General features: G+C 48.0%; 2 protein-coding genes across 4 annotated transcripts; one reads left to right on the forward strand and one right to left on the reverse strand.

The window, feature by feature from the left end:
* Nucleotides 1-973: 973 nt before the first annotated feature.
* prph2b (peripherin 2b (retinal degeneration, slow)) lies at nt 974-8,414 on the forward strand. Of its 3 annotated transcripts, XM_035605277.2 has the most exons (5): nt 974-1,364; nt 1,493-1,520; nt 1,662-2,520; nt 4,151-4,397; nt 5,925-8,414. In XM_035605277.2, the coding sequence occupies exons 3-5, from the start codon at nt 1,940-1,942 to the stop codon at nt 6,117-6,119; spliced, it is 1,023 nt and encodes a 340-aa protein (XP_035461170.2). In that variant the 5' UTR covers nt 974-1,364; nt 1,493-1,520; nt 1,662-1,939; the 3' UTR covers nt 6,120-8,414. The 3 variants fall into 3 exon arrangements, with proteins under 3 accessions (XP_035461170.2, XP_035461171.2, XP_035461173.2); XM_035605278.2 differs by lacking the exon at nt 1,493-1,520; XM_035605280.2 differs by lacking the exons at nt 974-1,364; nt 1,493-1,520 and having other exon boundaries at nt 1,547-2,520.
* A 2,540-nt stretch (nt 8,415-10,954) lies between these two features.
* Nucleotides 10,955-15,629, reverse strand: LOC118283528 (zinc finger protein 135). The gene is made up of 3 exons (XM_035605620.2): nt 15,578-15,629; nt 13,722-14,336; nt 10,955-13,093 (listed from the first exon to the last, which is right to left on the reverse strand). Exons 2-3 carry the CDS (start codon nt 14,297-14,299, stop codon nt 12,217-12,219), a joined length of 1,455 nt encoding a protein of 484 aa, XP_035461513.1. The 5' UTR covers nt 14,300-14,336; nt 15,578-15,629; the 3' UTR covers nt 10,955-12,216.
* Nucleotides 15,630-17,837: the final 2,208 nt, after the last annotated feature.

Raw genomic sequence — 17,837 nt, forward strand, 5'->3', positions numbered from 1 at the left:
CTCCTTTCCTCGTCACGTCTCCTTTCCCCGTCACGTCTCCTTTCCTCGTCACGTCTCCTTTCCTCATCACATCTCATTTCCTCATCACGTCTCCTTTCCTCATCAGGTCTCTTTCCTCGTCACGTCTCTTTCCCCGTCACGTCTCCTTTCCCCGTCACGTCTCCTTTCCTCGTCACGTCTCCTTTCCTCATCAGGTCTCTTTCCCCGTCACGTCTCCTTTCCCCGTCACGTCTCCTTTCCTCGTCACGTCTCCTTTCCCCGTCACGTCTCCTTTCCTCGTCACGTCTCCTTTCCTCATCACATCTCATTTCCTCATCACGTCTCCTTTCCTCATCAGGTCTCTTTCCTCGTCACGTCTCTTTCCCCGTCACGTCTCCTTTCCCCGTCACGTCTCCTTTCCTCGTCACGTCTCCTTTCCTCATCAGGTCTCTTTCCCCGTCACGTCTCCTTTCCCCGTCACGTCTCCTTTCCTCGTCACGTCTCCTTTCCTCATCACATCTCATTTCCTCATCACGTCTCCTTTCCCCGTCACATCTCCTTTCCCCGTCACGTCTCCTTTCCCCGTCATGTCTCCTTTCCTCATCACATCTCCTTTCCTCGTCACGTCTCCTTTCCTCATCACGTCTCCTTTCCTCGTCACGTCTCTTTCCTCATCAGCTGCAGGATCCAAACCCGTCATTATTATTATTAGTATTACTATTATTATCATTAATAACATCACTACATTTATAAGTGTCACTTTTTCCGTAATTATAAGTATCAGTCTGGTAGAAATTAAAGCAGTGGTTGTACAACTGTCCTCTCTCTCTCTCTTTTCTCTTACTCTCTCTCTTCTCACCCTCTCTCCTCCCCATTTCTCTCCTCACCCCAACCGGTCGAGACAGAAGCTCCGCCCACAACTGAGTCTGATTCTGTCAGAGATTTCTTCCTGTTAAAAGGGAGTTTTTTCGCTCCACCGTCGCCAAGTGCTTTCCTCATTGTGGGATTTGTTGGGTTTTTCCTGTAATATTGTAATATTGACCTCACTATGTAAAGTGCCTTGAGACAGTGTATGTTGTGATATGGCGCTACAAATAAAATTCAATTTCTCCTTTCCTCATCATGTCTCCTGCCAGCGACGCCTCGATGACGGAATGTCTGACTGCTTCGTTCACTTCTTTCCAGAGGAGGGGGCCCCGGGGCCCTGACGAAACCCAGAGCCACTGGCGAGAGAGTATGAGGAGGACGTTTGAGGAGCCCACTTCCTCACTGGTGGCGCAGATCCTGGCGTCAGTGTCAGTACTGTTTGTGGTCGTATCCATGGTGATGTTGTGTGCCAGCACCTTACCGGACTGGATGGCTGCTGAGACCCTGGACCAGCACAAGTAGGACACACGTCACCTGAGGACCAGTGTTGTGTAGTTTACAGTTTATATGTGTATGTCTTAAATCTCTGACTCTGATTGGTCTTCTGTCTTCCCCCTTCTCTCTGATTGGCTCCTCCCCTTTGGAGGATCATTGAAGCGGTCTTTATTGGAGGGGTGAGATGGGCTCAAGGGGTGGGACGGGCTCAGTGAGGTGAGACGGGCTCAGGGGGTGAGACAGGTGGAGGAAGCAGCTTGTTATCTCATCATCAGATTAGCGGCTCATCTGTTCTAACAAGATCTCTGCTCATCGTTCAGGTGCGTTTTGCTTCTCACTCACATTCGCACCTGGAGGCTGCGACGAGTCGACGCTGCTCAGTTGGGTTGTGATTTGATGGCGGACCCCTCGGCCCCCCCCACTGTGGACTGACTTGCAGCTCGGCATTATGGGTGTAAAAGCAGGAGTTGTGGCCACATCGTGTTGTGGATTTAAACTCTGAGACTGACGGATTCTCGTGCTGGACTGTTTTCTTTTTGATCCGTGACGGGCGGTGACCGTTGACTTCAGAGCGCGTTGGTCTCACGGAGACGTTAAGATGCCGTTCATGCCGGTGAAGTTCAACCTGCAGAAGCGGGTGAAGCTGGCTCAGGGGCTGTGGATGCTCTACTGGCTCTCGGTCATCGTGGGAATTGTCATCTTCAGCCTCGGCATCTTCTTCAAGATCGAGCTGCGGAAGAGAAGCGAGCTGATGGACAACAACGAGAGCCACTTAGTGCCCAACCTGCTGATCCTGGTGGGTGCATTGGCCTGCGCCATCAACGCCTTTGGGGGGAAGGTGTGCCACGACTCTCTAGACCCCATGAAGTTCACCAAGTGGAAGCCGATGCTGAAGCCGTACCTGCTGACGTGCTGCAGCTTCAACGTGCTGCTGCTGCTGACGGCGCTGCTCTGCTTCCTCATGCAGTTCGCCGTGTACCTGACGCTGGCCGAGGGCCTGAAGAACGGCATCAAATTCTACAAAGACACAGACACGCCGGGACGCTGCTTTATGAAGAGAACGCTGGACATGACGCAGATCGAGTTTCGTTGCTGCGGTAACAACAACTACAGGGACTGGTTCGAGGTTCAGTGGATCAGCAATCGCTACCTGGACATGAGCAACGACGAGGTCAAAGAGTGAGTACACCAATCAGATCAAACATCACAGTCACTGAATCTCTGAATCTTTTTTTAAATCATTAACAACTGGAACATAATGTGAGCGACAAAGCGATTGTGACATTAAATCTTTACTGACTTTCTCTGAGTTCAGCCTCAGTTTTGTCTCTTGGGTTCATCGAGACCACAAACCCAGATCATCGCTAAGCTTCTTAAGCTCCACCTTTCAAAGCCTGATTTAAATGTGCGTCAGGTCACGTGATCGGAGTTTGGTTAAACGAGGTCAGTGGAGGATAAATGAGGGAATTAAGGAGGTAAAAGTTATCGTGCAGGTCGATGAACCGGCTTCGCTCTAAGTCTTTAATCTGTCAGGATCTGATTTACTCGCCCGTGAACATGACAAGGGTAAACAACCAAACCAGACTGAGGGAGCGTTTGATTCTCTCACCTGAGATAAAACACACTTCATTACAAACACACGAGGGGACGTTTGAATACGAAGGAACACATGAACGTTCGGCCGCAGGTCCGAAGCGTGTTGTGGATCCGTAGTTGCGTGTTTCCGTGTCGTGCTGCCGTGTTAATGCGTTTAAGAGATATGACTCTCTCTCTCTCTGAGATGATTATTTCTAATGATCCAATTATAACCTCCTGTCACTCACCCTCAGGCCCCGCCCCTCAGCAGTCACCACTGACATCACAAAGTGAGACCATGTGTGCTTTCGTTCACACTGACCGTTTTAAAAGTCTTCAAGTTAATTCAGCTTTTACATTTTGATTTGATTTGATTTTATTGCAAATTAAAAAAATACATAATAGATCAATGGAAAAGGAACAAGATACAAACAGTGTATAGTGAAATATAGAGATAACTGAAATGTGCTGGAGAAAAGAAAAATGAAAGTCAGGCGACATTCATTTAAAATATGTGACACAGCTCAAGGAAAGGCACAATAACTCAGGTGTAAAAATATAAATGGTGGGTGAATTATGAATAATTATCAATAATTATGATGTTGCTTTGCTTAACTGGACCCAAAAGAAAGAGATGGTTTGCTACTTAAATTTATTTAGGCTTGTGCAGTTTTTATTATGACTTGATAAACTGTTCTGACAATGAGGACCACGTCTGTTCCCATCCTCCAGAGGATGAACCCTCTTTAATCCTGATGTGTCCTCATCTCGTTCTGTGAACTTTCTGTGTCAGATGGTCCTTGTCTTCACAAAGACCCCCTGACTCCTCTGGGACACATGACCCCTCGGAGACACCTGACTCCTCTGGGACAGCTCTGACCCCTCTGGGACACCTCTGACTCCTCGGGGACGCCTGTCCCCTCGGGGACACCTCTGACACCTCAGGACACCTGACCCCTCTGGGACACCTCTGACTCCTCAGGACACCTGACCCCTCGGGGACACCTCTGACCCCTCAGGGACACATGACCCCTCTGGGACACCTCTGACCCCTCAGGGACACATGACCCCTCTGGGACACCTCTGACCCCTCTGGGACACCTCTGACCCCTCAGGGACACATGACCCCTCTGGGACACCTCTGACCCCTCTGGGACACCTGATCCCTCGGGGACACCTCTGACCACCCTACACAGTCCAGGAAATACTAACTCTCACTGTCTCTGTCTTGCAGTCGTGTCTTCAGTAACGTGGAGGGGAAGTTCCTGATGGACAGCGTCCCATTCAGCTGCTGTAACCCCGGGTCCCCTCGGCCCTGCATCCAGCATCACCTGACCAATAATTCCGCCCACTACGACTACGACCACCGCACTGAGGAGCTCAACATCTGGACCCACGGCTGCCGCGAGGCGCTCTTCTCGTACTACAGCAGCATGATGAACAGCATGGGAGCGCTCATCATCATCACCATCCTCCTGGAGGTAAGAGACCGCCCACGGCCAAACTCAGCCAATCATCATCCAGCCTGAGTCACATTTAAAGGAACAATCCAACGTTTAGGTGACTCATCTTGTCTTGAGGTTCAGACTGACACCATTGTCTAGCCTAGCATAGCATAAAGACTGGAGGGCAGAGAAATACAAGTAGCCTAGCTTAGCATAAAGTCGGGAGTCACGCCAGGCTAACGTGTTGTGTCTTGGCCAAGAAGTTGTCTTCTATCATCTTAAATCAGCTGCTGCAGGTTGATGATGCAGTTCAGATCTTTCAGGAGAAGAAGAACTTTTTGATAAAAACATGTTTGACAAAGTTCAATACTGTTTTTAACCCAATAGCTTGAAGTCTTGAGTCTGGAGCGAACGCAGGAGAAGTTCTTCTCATTCAAATCAAGATCATCCCAGCAGCACAGCAGCAGTAAATTAACCAGTGAACTCAAACACACCACGTTAATAGCGTAATTGATTAGCAACTGATTAGCTTTGGTGCTAAAGGAGAAGACCTGATGTTTCTTATTAGAGGACAGCTGCTGCCACACTGGCTGCTGGCCACACCAGACTCCATGTGGAATAATGCTGCTGATATGTTGTGTGAAGTGAAACAATGAGTCGCTGAGATGTTCCACAGGAACATGAGGAGAAGCAGCGTTTGTGTGGTGTTCAGATGTTTCAGCAGCGGCTGATGGACTCAGGATTCAGCTGGGGATCAGGTCCTGGGGATCAGGTCCTGGGGATCAGGTCCTGGGGCTGCAGCGTGTTAAGCTGCCGAGTGGCGGTCAGGCTCACCGGGGATCAGGAACTATTCTAAGGTGTTAATCTGCCAGCAGCAGCAACATGTTGCATTCTGGGAAGGTGAGGATGAGGGACAGTTCCTGAGGGTGAGCAACAATTCAGTATTTGGGTCAAAACAACAAGATCAACCTGAATCGTGACGACAGACATCAGATTTAAAATTGACCTCCTCACCTCAGGCTCCGCCTCCTTCAGAGACTACATGTGAAGACTGGACGACTGGATGGCCCCAAGTGTGCTTCCATTCTTGAGCAACAAAGGCTCCAGTGGGTGGATCAGCCTATCCCAGGATTCTTTGTGTGCCAGTGATAAACTTTCTTGTACTATGAGCAACTGCAGCTCTGTTGCTAGGCGACAGCGGTAATGGTGGAACACGCAGGTGACGGCAAATAGGAAATCCACCTTAGACCAGACGGTCTCATTTGGGTTCAGGCTTCAGCACCGGACTGAGCTCAGAACCAGAACATAATGATTCCTCAGCAGGTACATATTGATTATGAGTTATTGACTGATTGAAGCTCCTTTCCTCAGCACTTAGAGAATCTGAACATTATCATGGTGCCGAGGAAACATTTCACTCATTTCACTCAGTCTGAACCTTCTGATCCAGAAGACTGCTGCAACATGGTGATGTGATGACATAGGATATAGGAACATATTCTAACCCTGTGTGTGTGTGTGTGTGTGTGTGTGTGTGTGTGTGTGTGTGTGTGTGTGTGTCAGTCGGCGGACATGGCGGGGTTGAAGTACCTGATTACGGCCCTGGAGATGTTGGCAGACCCAGAGAACCCGGACAGTGAGAGTGAGGGCTGGCTGCTGGAGAAAGGTGTGAAGGAGACTTTCATCGAGCTGCTCAACAAACTGAAGACACTGGGGAAGACCAATCAGGTGGAGGAGGGTGAGGAGGAGGCCACCTGAGAGCCCCGCCCCCAAACAGGACTGAGGTCTCCCCTTCTGCCCCATCCCCCTCTCAATCGCCACCTCTCCCCCAGAAAACAGGGAGTGAGAGAGGAGAGGTCTTCTCCGTGTTCTGTACATAAGCCATCATACATGTATTTAACATGTTAAAACACACACACACACACACACACACACATACACACACTGTCAAAGTGAACAAGTCATGTAAAGTAACTGTGAATGTGGATATTTCTGTAAATATGTTTGAACAGAAACCTGCTCCTGTAAATAAAACATCTGGGTTTCACTATATTTAAATCATAAACAAAGATTCAGTTCTCTGCCTCCTGTCACATGACCGTCACATGACCGTCACACACCATCAGACCGATCGGCTGATTTCAGCTCATCACACAAATATCCAACATTTTTGTGATGGTTGAGAAACTACTGGAGTTACACAGTTTTTCCAGCAGAGAGTGCAAAAACAAACTAAATCATTTTAATTTGAGAGATTCTTATGAGATTCCTTTTTAAATGAAAACAGTGAATGTTTCATTCTCAGCTGTTTTTACGTTTTGTTTTTGAGTATCAGTTGCTCTGGTCTGATGACCGATCAGCAGCAGTACCTCTCCTGACCAGCAGGAGCTACATACACGACTACGTACAGACATTTATGCAGCTTCTTGAATTTCACTTGCACATTGAATTTTTCAGTTATTGTTGTAACATAAATTCTTTGAAAAATGTAGTTCTTTAGGATTTGTTGATAACCTACACTTTGTGAAAGATCAGCTAAGATCTGTAAACAGCTAACATCTGTTTAAAGTTAGCTTCTGTTAACAATTACAGCTAACATCTTTAAATGGTTACAGCTAACATCTGTAAACAGCTAACATCTGTAAACAGCTAACATCTGTAAACAGCTTACACGTGTAAACAGCTAACATCTGTAAACAACTTACACGTGTAAACAGCTATCATCTGTGAATGGTTACAGCTAACATCCGTAAACAGCTTACACGTGTAAACAGCTAACATCTGTGAACAGCTAACATCTGTGAACAGCTAACATCTGTAAACAACTAACATCTGTAAATAACTAACATCTGTAAACAGCTTACATCTCTAAACAACTAACATCTGTAAACAGCTTACATGTGTAAACAGCTAACATCTGTAAACAACTACCATCTGTAAACAACTTACACGTGTAAACAGCTATCATCTGTGAATGGTTACAGCTAACATCCGTAAACAGCTTACACGTGTAAACAGCTAACATCTGTAAACAACTTACACGTGTAAACAGCTATCATCTGTGAATGGTTACAGCTAACATCTGTAAACAGCTTACACGTGTAAACAGCTAACATCTGTAAACAGCTTACATGTGTAAACAACTAACATCTGTAAACAACTACCATCTGTAAACAACTTACACGTGTAAACAGCTATCATCTGTGAATGGTTACAGCTAACATCCGTAAACAGCTTACACGTGTAAACAGCTAACATCTGTAAACAACTTACACGTGTAAACAGCTATCATCTGTGAATGGTTACAGCTAACATCTGTAAACAGCTTACACGTGTAAACAGCTATCATCTGTGAATGGTTACAGCTAACATCCGTAAACAGCTTACACGTGTAAACAGCTAACATCTGTAAACAACTTACACGTGTAAACAGCTATCATCTGTGAATGGTTACAGCTAACATCTGTAAACAGCTTACACGTGTAAACAGCTATCATCTGTGAATGGTTACAGCTAACATCCGTAAACAGCTTACACGTGTAAACAGCTAACATCTGTGAACAGCTAACATCTGTAAACAACTAACATCTGTAAATAACTAACATCTGTAAACAGCTTACATCTCTAAACAACTAACATCTGTAAACAGCTTACATGTGTAAACAACTAACATCTGTAAACAACTACCATCTGTGAACAGCTTACACGTGTAAACAGCTAACATCAGTTCAGTGTAAAATTTCACTCAGCCTCCGTCTGATTCTTTGTCAGACCAAAACAGGGACATTTTTCTATTCTAAAGTTGAGGCCAAACTAACCGGCGCTGTGACGAGTTGGAGGTCGGAGGTCAGATGTCGGACGAACCGTGTGGATCTGGTCTGTGGTCAGTTTCAGAGCTGAAGTCAGATCAGCTGTAGAGAATAAAGAGTCAGTTTAAACACGTAACATTTGTATGTTTCTCTGTTTTTGTGAAGTTTTCAGCCAGTTGTTGTTGGTTGGCACTCGTAGTCACTCCGATGTGTACGATAAAATCTATAAAGAGATTGTGACCGACACCAAACTGTCTGACTCTTTTATAAACACAACCACTTCCTCAGCATCAGGATCATTCAATACACGCGCGCACGCACGCACACACACCAGGCAGTGATGAGACAACTGAAGTCAGGTGCACTTATCACTCTCCTGGTGCAGCTGGAGCTTTTTAATGTATATTATACATACATTTACATATATTTATATTTATACATGTGACCGGTGGAGTCTAGCGTTGTCTGTGTTGTGTTGATGAATAAACACAGATCTAGTCTCCGTTGCACTGACAATGGACAGAAGACAACAGAAGGGTTAAAAGGTCACGTACCTCTCCCGTGGAGAGCAGTAGCAAGAGGGGAAGTGGGAAATGCCCTTTTATTGGGAGGGGTCCCCAAAAAGTAACGTAGGGAAACAAAACCTCAGTGTTAGAGGTTCCACATATTGACTTCACAAACTCAACCATGTGCCCGCCTCCACCTTTTAGTGGATCACAAACTTCCTGACGGACAGGAGGCAGCAGGAGAGGCTGGGGAAAATCACATCCAGCACCCGTACAGTCAGCACTGGTGCCCCTCAGGGATGTGTGCTCTCCCCACTGCTCTTCTCCCTTTACACGAATGACTGCACCTCAGGAGACCCGTCTTTTCAACTCCTGAAATTTGCAGACGACACGACTGTCACCGGCCTCATCAATGATGGAAATGAGTCTGCATACAGACGGGAGGTCAACAGCTGACCCTGAGGTGCGGTCAAAACAACCTGGAGCTGAACACGCTCAAAACTGTGGAGATGACAGTGGACTTCAGGAAGAGCCCCCTTCCCTGCCCCCCCCCCTCACCATACTCAACAACAGTGTCGGCTGTGGACTCCTTCAGGTTTCTAGGATCTACTATCTCCCGAGACCTGAAGTGGGAGTCCAACATCAATACAGTCATCAAAAAGGCCCAGCAGAGGATGTACTTCCACAGGAGCTGCTGATCCACTTTTACACTGCAGTCGTCGAATCTGTTCTCTGCACTTCAATAATGGTCTGGTTTGGATCAGCCACCAAACCAGACAGGAACAGACTCCAACGGACAGTCAGGTCTGCAGAAAGGATAATCGGTGCCGACCTGCCCACCATCCAGGACCTGTACTCCTCCAGTCAGGAAACGGGCAGGAAAAGTCACTGCTGACCCCTCCCACCCTGGACATCACCTGTTCCAACTTCTCCCCTCTGGTAGGGTTAGGGTTAGAGGAACATTGTTCACCAGAACCAGCAGACACAGGAACAGTTTCTTCCCTCAGGCTGTCACGATGATGAACAGTTGATATCATAGTGACATGAACAATCCTCTCATAACAATAAACCCATATTTATAACAGCACCCTATTGCACAATGCACCATTGCACTACTCATGTTTACAATTTTTATTCTTATTTTTTTAATATATACACTTTTTTATCCTGAATATAATAAGTAAATGTTATATGTTTGTGTGTACCTGTAAATTGAGAGTGTAGTTACCATACAAATTTTTGGAATGTTCCTGCTGTATTATTAACATTGTTACACTCGTATATATATATATATATATATATATATATATATATATATATATATATGACCTGGACATGCAGTGATCACAGTGCCAGTGCGTGGGTCATTGTCAGCAGCTGAGCTGATAATCTCTTTTAATTGGCTCAGAGAAACAGATTAACTGTGCTGATGTCATCTGACAGGAAGGAGCCTGTTGATGAAAATGTGAGGACACAGTGAAAGTTCACGGATCAGGAAGATGAGTCATCATATCACAGATATGAAAGGAAATGAGGTCACAGATCTTCTGTCATTCTCCTGATGTCGTTCCACCGTCTGTCGCATCAAACTAAGAGAGAAGAATTAAAAATGAAGTCACTGTAGTTTATAAATCCACAGATCCTACAGCTGCTCAAGGGACCTATCGCGTGGCTCTTCAGAGACTGTTGCTAGGCAGATTTCAGATTAGATCAGATTATTTGCAAGGTCTCTAAAACCATCAGGTTGAATCATGTTGTGACATTGTTTTTGTCATTGAGCAGCTTGCTTTATAAAATGTTTTAATAACTATTGTTAGTGGAGCATTTTATATATAATATTTATATGATTTATAAAACTTAGTTTTATGTTTGACAAACTGCCACGAGTTTTATGACTCACTCACCTGTACTCACATTCTCCACGACGACTCGTCTCACCTTCTCAGTTCGTTATTAACATCCAAACACATCGAGAAGGTGGAGACGAACAGAGGAGAGAAATCTGATCCATTGATCAATCAATCGAATGCTGTACTTTATAGATCATAAAAACTTTCCTCCCTCTCATTGTGAACTTTCCTCCCTCTCATTGTGAACACATCATATTGACTGTCTGCTGCCCCATTGTGGCCACTGTGAGTCACTGCAGCTCCACACAGACAAACACTTTCACTTCTCTAGAGTTATTTATTCTACACATTCGACTTTGTGTGTGTGTGCGTGTGGTGTGTGTGTGTGGTTCCTCCTGGATCAGGTTCAGAGTGAAAACCCAGAGAACTTATTTTAAAGGTTTATTACAAAACGCAAGACAAAACATGTCGACTGTTTAAATTCTATTCAAACACGATACGATGACGAACGAGTTTCTATCTGCAGAGGAACCGAGGAATCGACAACGGAACCAAAACAAGCAACACAACATGGATCTAATGTGAACCGTCACGGGGGCGGGGCTTCTGTTTACGTCCTACTCAAGTCAATTTATAATTCTATAAATAGCTCATCATTAAAGTCTGTCTCGTCAGACGAGGGGGGGCGGGGTCACAGAAGTGGATGGAGCTTGTTTGTGTTTGTTTTCACTTTGAAACGTTTCAACATGTGAAATAATAAAAGTTGTCGCCTCGTTAATAAACTGATCTGGAGGCTTTTAATTTGACACTTGCTGCTGCTGCTGCTGCTGCTGCTGATGATGATGATGATGAAGTTGAAAGTCCCACGAGGGCTGCTCTGTAGTTTGTCTTTTTAACTTGTGAGTCACATTTAAATACCATTTATATATATAATAATACAACATTGTTCCAAATTCATAAATAAGTGCAGTTCCCCCTCCGACCAGCGACGTCACCGTCACACACCCAGCTGAAAAACTACAAACATGGCCGACGGGCCGCAGGTAATATTCTTCATGCATACGTTAATGAGGAGGAAGTCGTAGACTCGGGTTCTAAGAGTGAACCATCAGAGCCTCTCCTCTCAGGGAGGAAGTGGACTGGAGGAGAAACAAACATGGAGACTATCGTCAGCTGACTGTCGTCACGGAGACAAAGAATTCAAGTCAACACAAAACAAACTGAAGAAAAAAACAGAATAAATAATAAAACTGACGAATCAAATAAATCGAACGTTTCAGGATCAATGAACTGTTTCACACTCAGTTTCCCACAATGCTGTACGGGCAGAGGTCCCGGGGCTGATGGGAAATAGAGTGTGTGTGTGTGTGGGGGGGGGGGGGGGGGTTCAAATCTAATCCCATCCTGAAGAAAAATTATCTAACGGCCATAATGAGTGGATCCGACCATATATGGACGTCCTGCTGCTATTTACACCAGAGAAGAACCAACCGGCTCCTGGTCCCGAAGGCTGGAGGTCCAGAACTGGTCCAGAACGGGTCCAGAACTGGTCCTGGCCCAGAACGGGTCCAGAACTCCTCCAGAACAATTTCAAATTAGAACTTTTCCAGAAATGGTCCCAAACCAGAACCAACACTGGTTCAGGACCACCTCAGAGCAGGTCCTGAACCCAGTCCAGATCTGGGTCATGTCACTCGGAGTCGGACTCCAGCGGCGCGGTCTCGTCTAAGACTCTCTTCCGGCGCTTGGCGGTGGCGGCGCGGTGGCGCTGCTCCTCCTCCAGATGAGCCTTCTTGTGGCGAGAGAAGCTGGACGAGTGCATGAACGTCTTGTTGCAGGCGGAGCAGGTGTACGTCTTGGTTTTGGCGGCCGGGTGTCCGGACTTGATGTGGACCTGCTTCTGGTGCTGCTGCAGCTTTCCCCGCCCGCCGCCGTCACCCGCCCTGTGGGTTTGCTGGTGGCGTGCCAGACTGGAGGCGTGGCTGAACCGCTTCCCACACTGGCTGCAGCCATGGCGACCGGCTCCTCCCCCTCCTCCCCCTCCTCCCCCTTCCTCCTCTTCGGGGGCAGCGGAGCCCTGTTTCCCGGCGCGCCCCCCCCGGCGACGGCGGTTCTTCTTACAGAGGGTGTAGAAGTTGGGTTTGTCCCGGGAGCAGAGCTTAAGGCGGATCTTGAGGTCGGACGAGGTCTCGGCCAGGTTCTCCTTCCCCGGCGTGTAGTTGTCCAGCAGCTCCTTGACGTGCGTCACCTGGTGTTTGGACAACTGAGTGGATGTCCTGAAGCTCATGTCGCACTGCGGGCAGGCGTAGAACTTGTCGCCGGCCTGACTCTGAACGATGGCAGCCGCCACGTGTTGCTGCTGCTGCCTCTTGGTCTTCTTGTTCTTGCCGCCGGTCTTCAGCGAGTGGCGCAGGGCAGCGGCACCGACGTCCTTGGGTATTCCTTTCCCTTTCTTGTGGATGAGACGGTGACGTGACAGACTGGAGCTGTGGTTGAACTCCTTCCCACAGATGTTACAGGGGTGAATCCGCCGCTTCCCATGCAGCCGCAGGTGACTACCCAACATCCTGAGGAACAAACATCACACGGGTCAGAACCATCCAACTGAGACGGATCAGTTCTCATCAATGACCAAATCAGATGATTGACGATCACGAAGAAACTGAAACAACGTCATGAACATTTCACAAGTAAAACTGCTTGTGGAGGACCAGGACCAGGACCAGCATCAGCATCAGCATCAGCATCAGCATCAGCATCAGGTCCAGGACCAGCATCAGGTCCAGGTCCAGGTCCAGGACCAGGACCAAGACCAGGACCAGCATCAGGTCCAGGACCAGGACCAGCATCAGGACCAGCATCAGGACTAGGACCAGGACCATCATATCTTTATTTATCATGTTATCATATTATATATTATATTTTGTTGTTACTTCCTGTAGAGGAGCTGTGACCCACTGTGTTTAAATAAAGTTATTTCTCCTTCCTGTTTGCTTTCACCTTCGACCTCAGGACGTTAACACATCTGGATATGACATCATCTTAGAGAGAAACACTCAGCTGCTCTGACAGCTGCAGGACAAGGACCAGGATCAGGACCAGCATCTGCATCAGGACCAGGACCAGGACCGTGACCAGATCCAGGACCTGTAAGTAAACAGGAAGTGGTGTTGCGGAGGACCACTGGGTACAGACCTGCTGCCTTTGAAGCTCATGCCGCAGTGGGGGCAGGTGTAGCGAGCATCCTGATGCGTCGGCTCCAGCGCCTGTTTGGCGGGCGGCGCCGCTCCGCCGCTCTTCCCCGTGTGCGTCTGCTGGTGGCGGTACAGGCTGGAGGCGTGGCTGTAGCACTTGCCGCAGTAGCTGCAGCGATACTGCCGCTCGTCCGGCTCAAAGTCAGCCTGGTCTGAGTCAGCCTCACCGTCCAGTTGGCTACTCCCCGCCTCCACCAGAACTTCGTGCTCCTCCCCGGTGTCGTCGTCATCGTCGTCAGAGTCGGTCTTTATCTCCACGCTCTGCTCCGTCACCTCGCAGGGGAACACCTCCTCGTACGGAGCGAAGAACGCCTCGTCCGTCTCGATCTTCAGCTGGTCGGCCGTCAGGTCCGACGGGTCGTCCGAGTCCTTCTTCACGCAGGAGATGGTGAACTTGGACCCGACCTCGGCCCACTTCACCACGTACTCGATGGGCTGCGTGTCCAGTTCCACCGTGATGAAGTCGGCGCCCAGAGCGTCGGACTCCGACACCGTCAGCTCTGTCTCCGAGTCCTCCATCACGAACCAGGAGAGCAGAGGGGGAGGAGCCACAGGCCTGAGGGGGACAAAGGAAATCATTATGATTGATGGGGGGTTGTCATGGTAACATGGGTAACAGTCTTATAAACACTAGTCTGATCATGTGACCAGTGACATCGTTGTGTTACTGCTCTGCCTCGTTATGACATCACTTCCTGTGACTCCGTACGTGTTAAAAATAAAGTTGGTTTGTCTCCTGTCAATCAATTAATCAATCAATCAGCGAGTTTGAGCAAATGTTCTATAATTGTTGAAATGTACGAAGGATCGATCATGTCAATATATTGATTATTTATCAGAATATCTGATTTAATGCTGCGTTGATCAATCACAGATCAACCAATCGATCGATAATTATTGATCAGTAATCGTTTTGTGATCTGTCATCAGGCAGACAAGACAAGCCCAAATAAGGTCAACACTCTGTGATGTCACTGCACATCATCAACACCAGAAATATATAATATATATATATTGAAGTATATATGTAATTTTAAATTAATTTATGATTAGAATCAAATCAATCATTGTTTCACTAGAAGAGTTGGTTCTGAAAGATGATGGAACAAATAATAAACAACTATATATATATATATATATATATATATATATGTAAATATATGAATATGTATTGTGTCCGGCGGCGCTGTGACTCCTTCAGTCTCATTGAACCAGACTCGGTTCAGAATTCGCTCGTTTTAACGAGTCTCTGACGTCGCGACGGGAGAATTTCTCATGTTCGGCTCCGGACGAGATCAATAAAACCTGCAGCATTGAGCTGAGGATCAATATCAAGACATATTGCAGAGATATTTAATGACTCTCGGCGGGTCCCGTTCCCGGTCCAGGTCCTGGTCCCGGGCGTAGCTCGATCTGCGGCGGCTCTTCGTCACTGAACGAGTCGTTTCCTGCACATTTACACTTTTTTCAGGTCTCGTGTAAAAACCGAATTTATGACAAAACTCTTTTATTGTGCAGAATGTGTTCGGCCACGTGAGGAGCGGGCTCGTGTGGGTCTGACGTCGAGCAGCTCGGGAACGGGGACTTTTCCCGGCGGAGTTCGGGGCTCGGCCGAGCGGCTCCGAGCTCCGAGGAGGAAGCGGCGCGTTTTTTCTCTCGTTCACCGTCAACTGTCAAATTAAAACTACAGCTGGAGGCTCAGACGGCTCGAACCGGATTTGGCGGCAGAACGTTCGGATGTTCGGTTACTCACCGATGTTTAACGGCGGCAAAGCGGAGGAAACGTTAAAATGTTACCGGCGGCGGAGACGGTCACAATAAACAGGAAGCAGAGGACGTGGACACAAAGCATTGTGGGAAGGATTAAATGGTTGCGGAGAGCGGAAGGACGGGGGCCTGGTTTTCACAATAAAGCACCGCGAATCTGGATTCAATGAAAAAAGTCTTCTATTTATAATCGGTGATTTTATTTTGAAGATCAGCAGATTTTATTACATCCAAACATTTAGTGAAATAAAATAAAATCTGATGTTTCTTCTTCGTCTGTAACAAAGTAAAACATGATGAACACGTCGGTACTACAGACTGATCCCTGATCAATAACTGATCACTGATACCTGATACCTCCTCCCTGGTGACAACGTCAAGAACAAAAAGTAAAAAACAAAAAAAGGAGGAGGGGGAAGGGGTGAAGGAGGAGGATGAAGGAGTGAAGGAGGAGGAGAGGACAATAAAGGAGATGAGGATCAAGGAGAGGGGGATGAAGGAGAGGAGGAGGAGGAGGAGGAGGGGATGAGGATGAAAGAGAAGAGGAGAAGGAAGGAGAGGAGGATGGAGGAAAGGAGGGTGAAGGAGAAGAGGATGAAGGAGAAGAGGATGAAGGAAGGAGAGAGGGCCGAAGGAGAAGATGATGAAGGAGAGGAGGGTGAAGGAAGGAGAGGAGGAGGAGGAAGAGGAGATGAGGACGAAGAGAGCAGGAGGAGAGGAGGATGGAGGAGAGGAGGGTGAAGGAGAGGAGGAAGAGGGGGAGGAGAGGAGGATGAAGGAGAGGAGGATTTAAGGAGGTGGGAAGGAAGGAGGGGAGGAGGAGGAGGAGGAGAGGAGGATGAAGGAGAGGAGGAGGAAGGAGAGGAGGAGGAGGAAGAGGAGGGTGAATGAATGAGAGGAGGAGGAGGAGGAGGAGGAGGGGAGGATGAAGGAGAGGAGGGTGAAGGAGAGGAGGAGGAGGAGGAGAGGAGGGAGAAGGAGAGGAGGGTGAAGGAGAGGAGGATTAAAGGAGGTGGGAAGGAAGGAGGGGAGGAGGAGGATGAAGGAGAGGAGGAGTAGGAGGAGAGGAGGATGAAGGAGAGGAGGATTAAAGGAGGTGGGAAGGAAGGAGGGGAGGAGGAGGATGAAGGAGAGGAGGAGTAGGAGGAGAGGAGGATGAAGGAGAGGAGGATTAAAGGAGGTGGGAAGGAAGGAGGGGAGGAGGAGGAGGATGAAGGAGAGGAGGAGGAGGAGAGGAGAGGAGGATGAAGAAGAGGAGGGTGAATGAGAGGAAGATTAAAGGAGGTGGGAAGGAAGGAGGGGAGAAGGAGGAGGATGAAGGAGAGGAGTAGGAGGAGAGGAGGATGAAGGACAGGAGGATGAAGGAGAGGAGGATTAAAGGAGGTGGGAAGGTAGGAGGGGAGGAGGAGGATGAAGGAGAGGAGGATGAAGGAGAGGAATCTATAGAGGGTTAATACAGACACAATGTTAAACACAAACGCTTACAATTGAACCCGGAACGGTCTTGGTCTTGGTCCGGTTCCGGGTCTTGGTCCAGGTCTTGTTCCGTTACCGGGTCTCGGTCCGGGTCTTGGTCCGGGTCTGCCGCACTCCTGTCACATCCCAGGCGGACAGCAGCGGCAGCCTGTCAGCTAGCAACCGCTGCTACAGCACGAGCGGCAGGAGCGTCACGAGCGGCAGGAGCGTCACGAGCGGCAGGAGCGGCAGGTCACTGTGCAGACTCGACGAGACGCCGCGGCAAAGAGACGGTAAACGGCGCGGATCCTCTCTGGTCTTTGATTGGCTGAGCTCATGCGCAGAACGCTCGGTGCGTCCGATGTGATTGGACAGACGTAAACTGCCGGAAGATGTCGCGAATCGTCTATACTGACATTTAGCGAGCGGCAGTCGCTAGACCAATCAGGTACTACTGCGTCACGTCGCGTCACGTGACGTCAGGGTTCAATTATGAATCAGCTTGTTCTCATTGAATCATCAGCGAACATCTGCAGCAGATCACTGATCATCCAGATAATCATCAATAATCCTCAGGTACAACAACTGTCACAGCAGAATGAAGTGTCATAAATCATCAATCTGTCAATCATAAAATGTCACTCCACCAGGATGTTTACATGAGCTCAGGATTCTCCAGAAACCAGATAATAATAAACACCAGGCCCAGTACCAGGATAAGGACTGGAACCGGGACCGGGTCCAGGATAAGGACCAGGACCGGGACCACAACCAGGATAGGGACCAGGACCGGGACCAGCAAGCCCTGAGGAGACCAGGGTTCAGGTTCAGACTG

This window comes from Scophthalmus maximus, chromosome 10 (genome assembly GCF_022379125.1).
Source record: "Scophthalmus maximus strain ysfricsl-2021 chromosome 10, ASM2237912v1, whole genome shotgun sequence".
Classification (NCBI taxonomy): domain Eukaryota; kingdom Metazoa; phylum Chordata; class Actinopteri; order Pleuronectiformes; family Scophthalmidae; genus Scophthalmus; species Scophthalmus maximus.

Bases quoted from the DNA above. Each gene is read 5' to 3' on its own strand.
- prph2b (XM_035605277.2), top strand. From the start codon at position 1,940: ATGCCGTTCATGCCGGTGAAGTTCAACCTGCAGAAGCGGGTGAAGCTG. The intron at 2,521-4,150 runs GTGAGTACACCA...TCTGTCTTGCAG, and splicing joins AGCAACGACGAGGTCAAAGA to TCGTGTCTTCAGTAACGTGG. The intron at 4,398-5,924 runs GTAAGAGACCGC...TGTGTGTGTCAG, and splicing joins TCATCACCATCCTCCTGGAG to TCGGCGGACATGGCGGGGTT.
- LOC118283528 (XM_035605620.2), bottom strand. From the start codon at position 14,299: ATGGAGGACTCGGAGACAGAGCTGACGGTGTCGGAGTCCGACGCTCTG. The intron at 13,094-13,721 runs GTCTGTACCCAG...TTTGTTCCTCAG, and splicing joins ATGAGCTTCAAAGGCAGCAG to GATGTTGGGTAGTCACCTGC.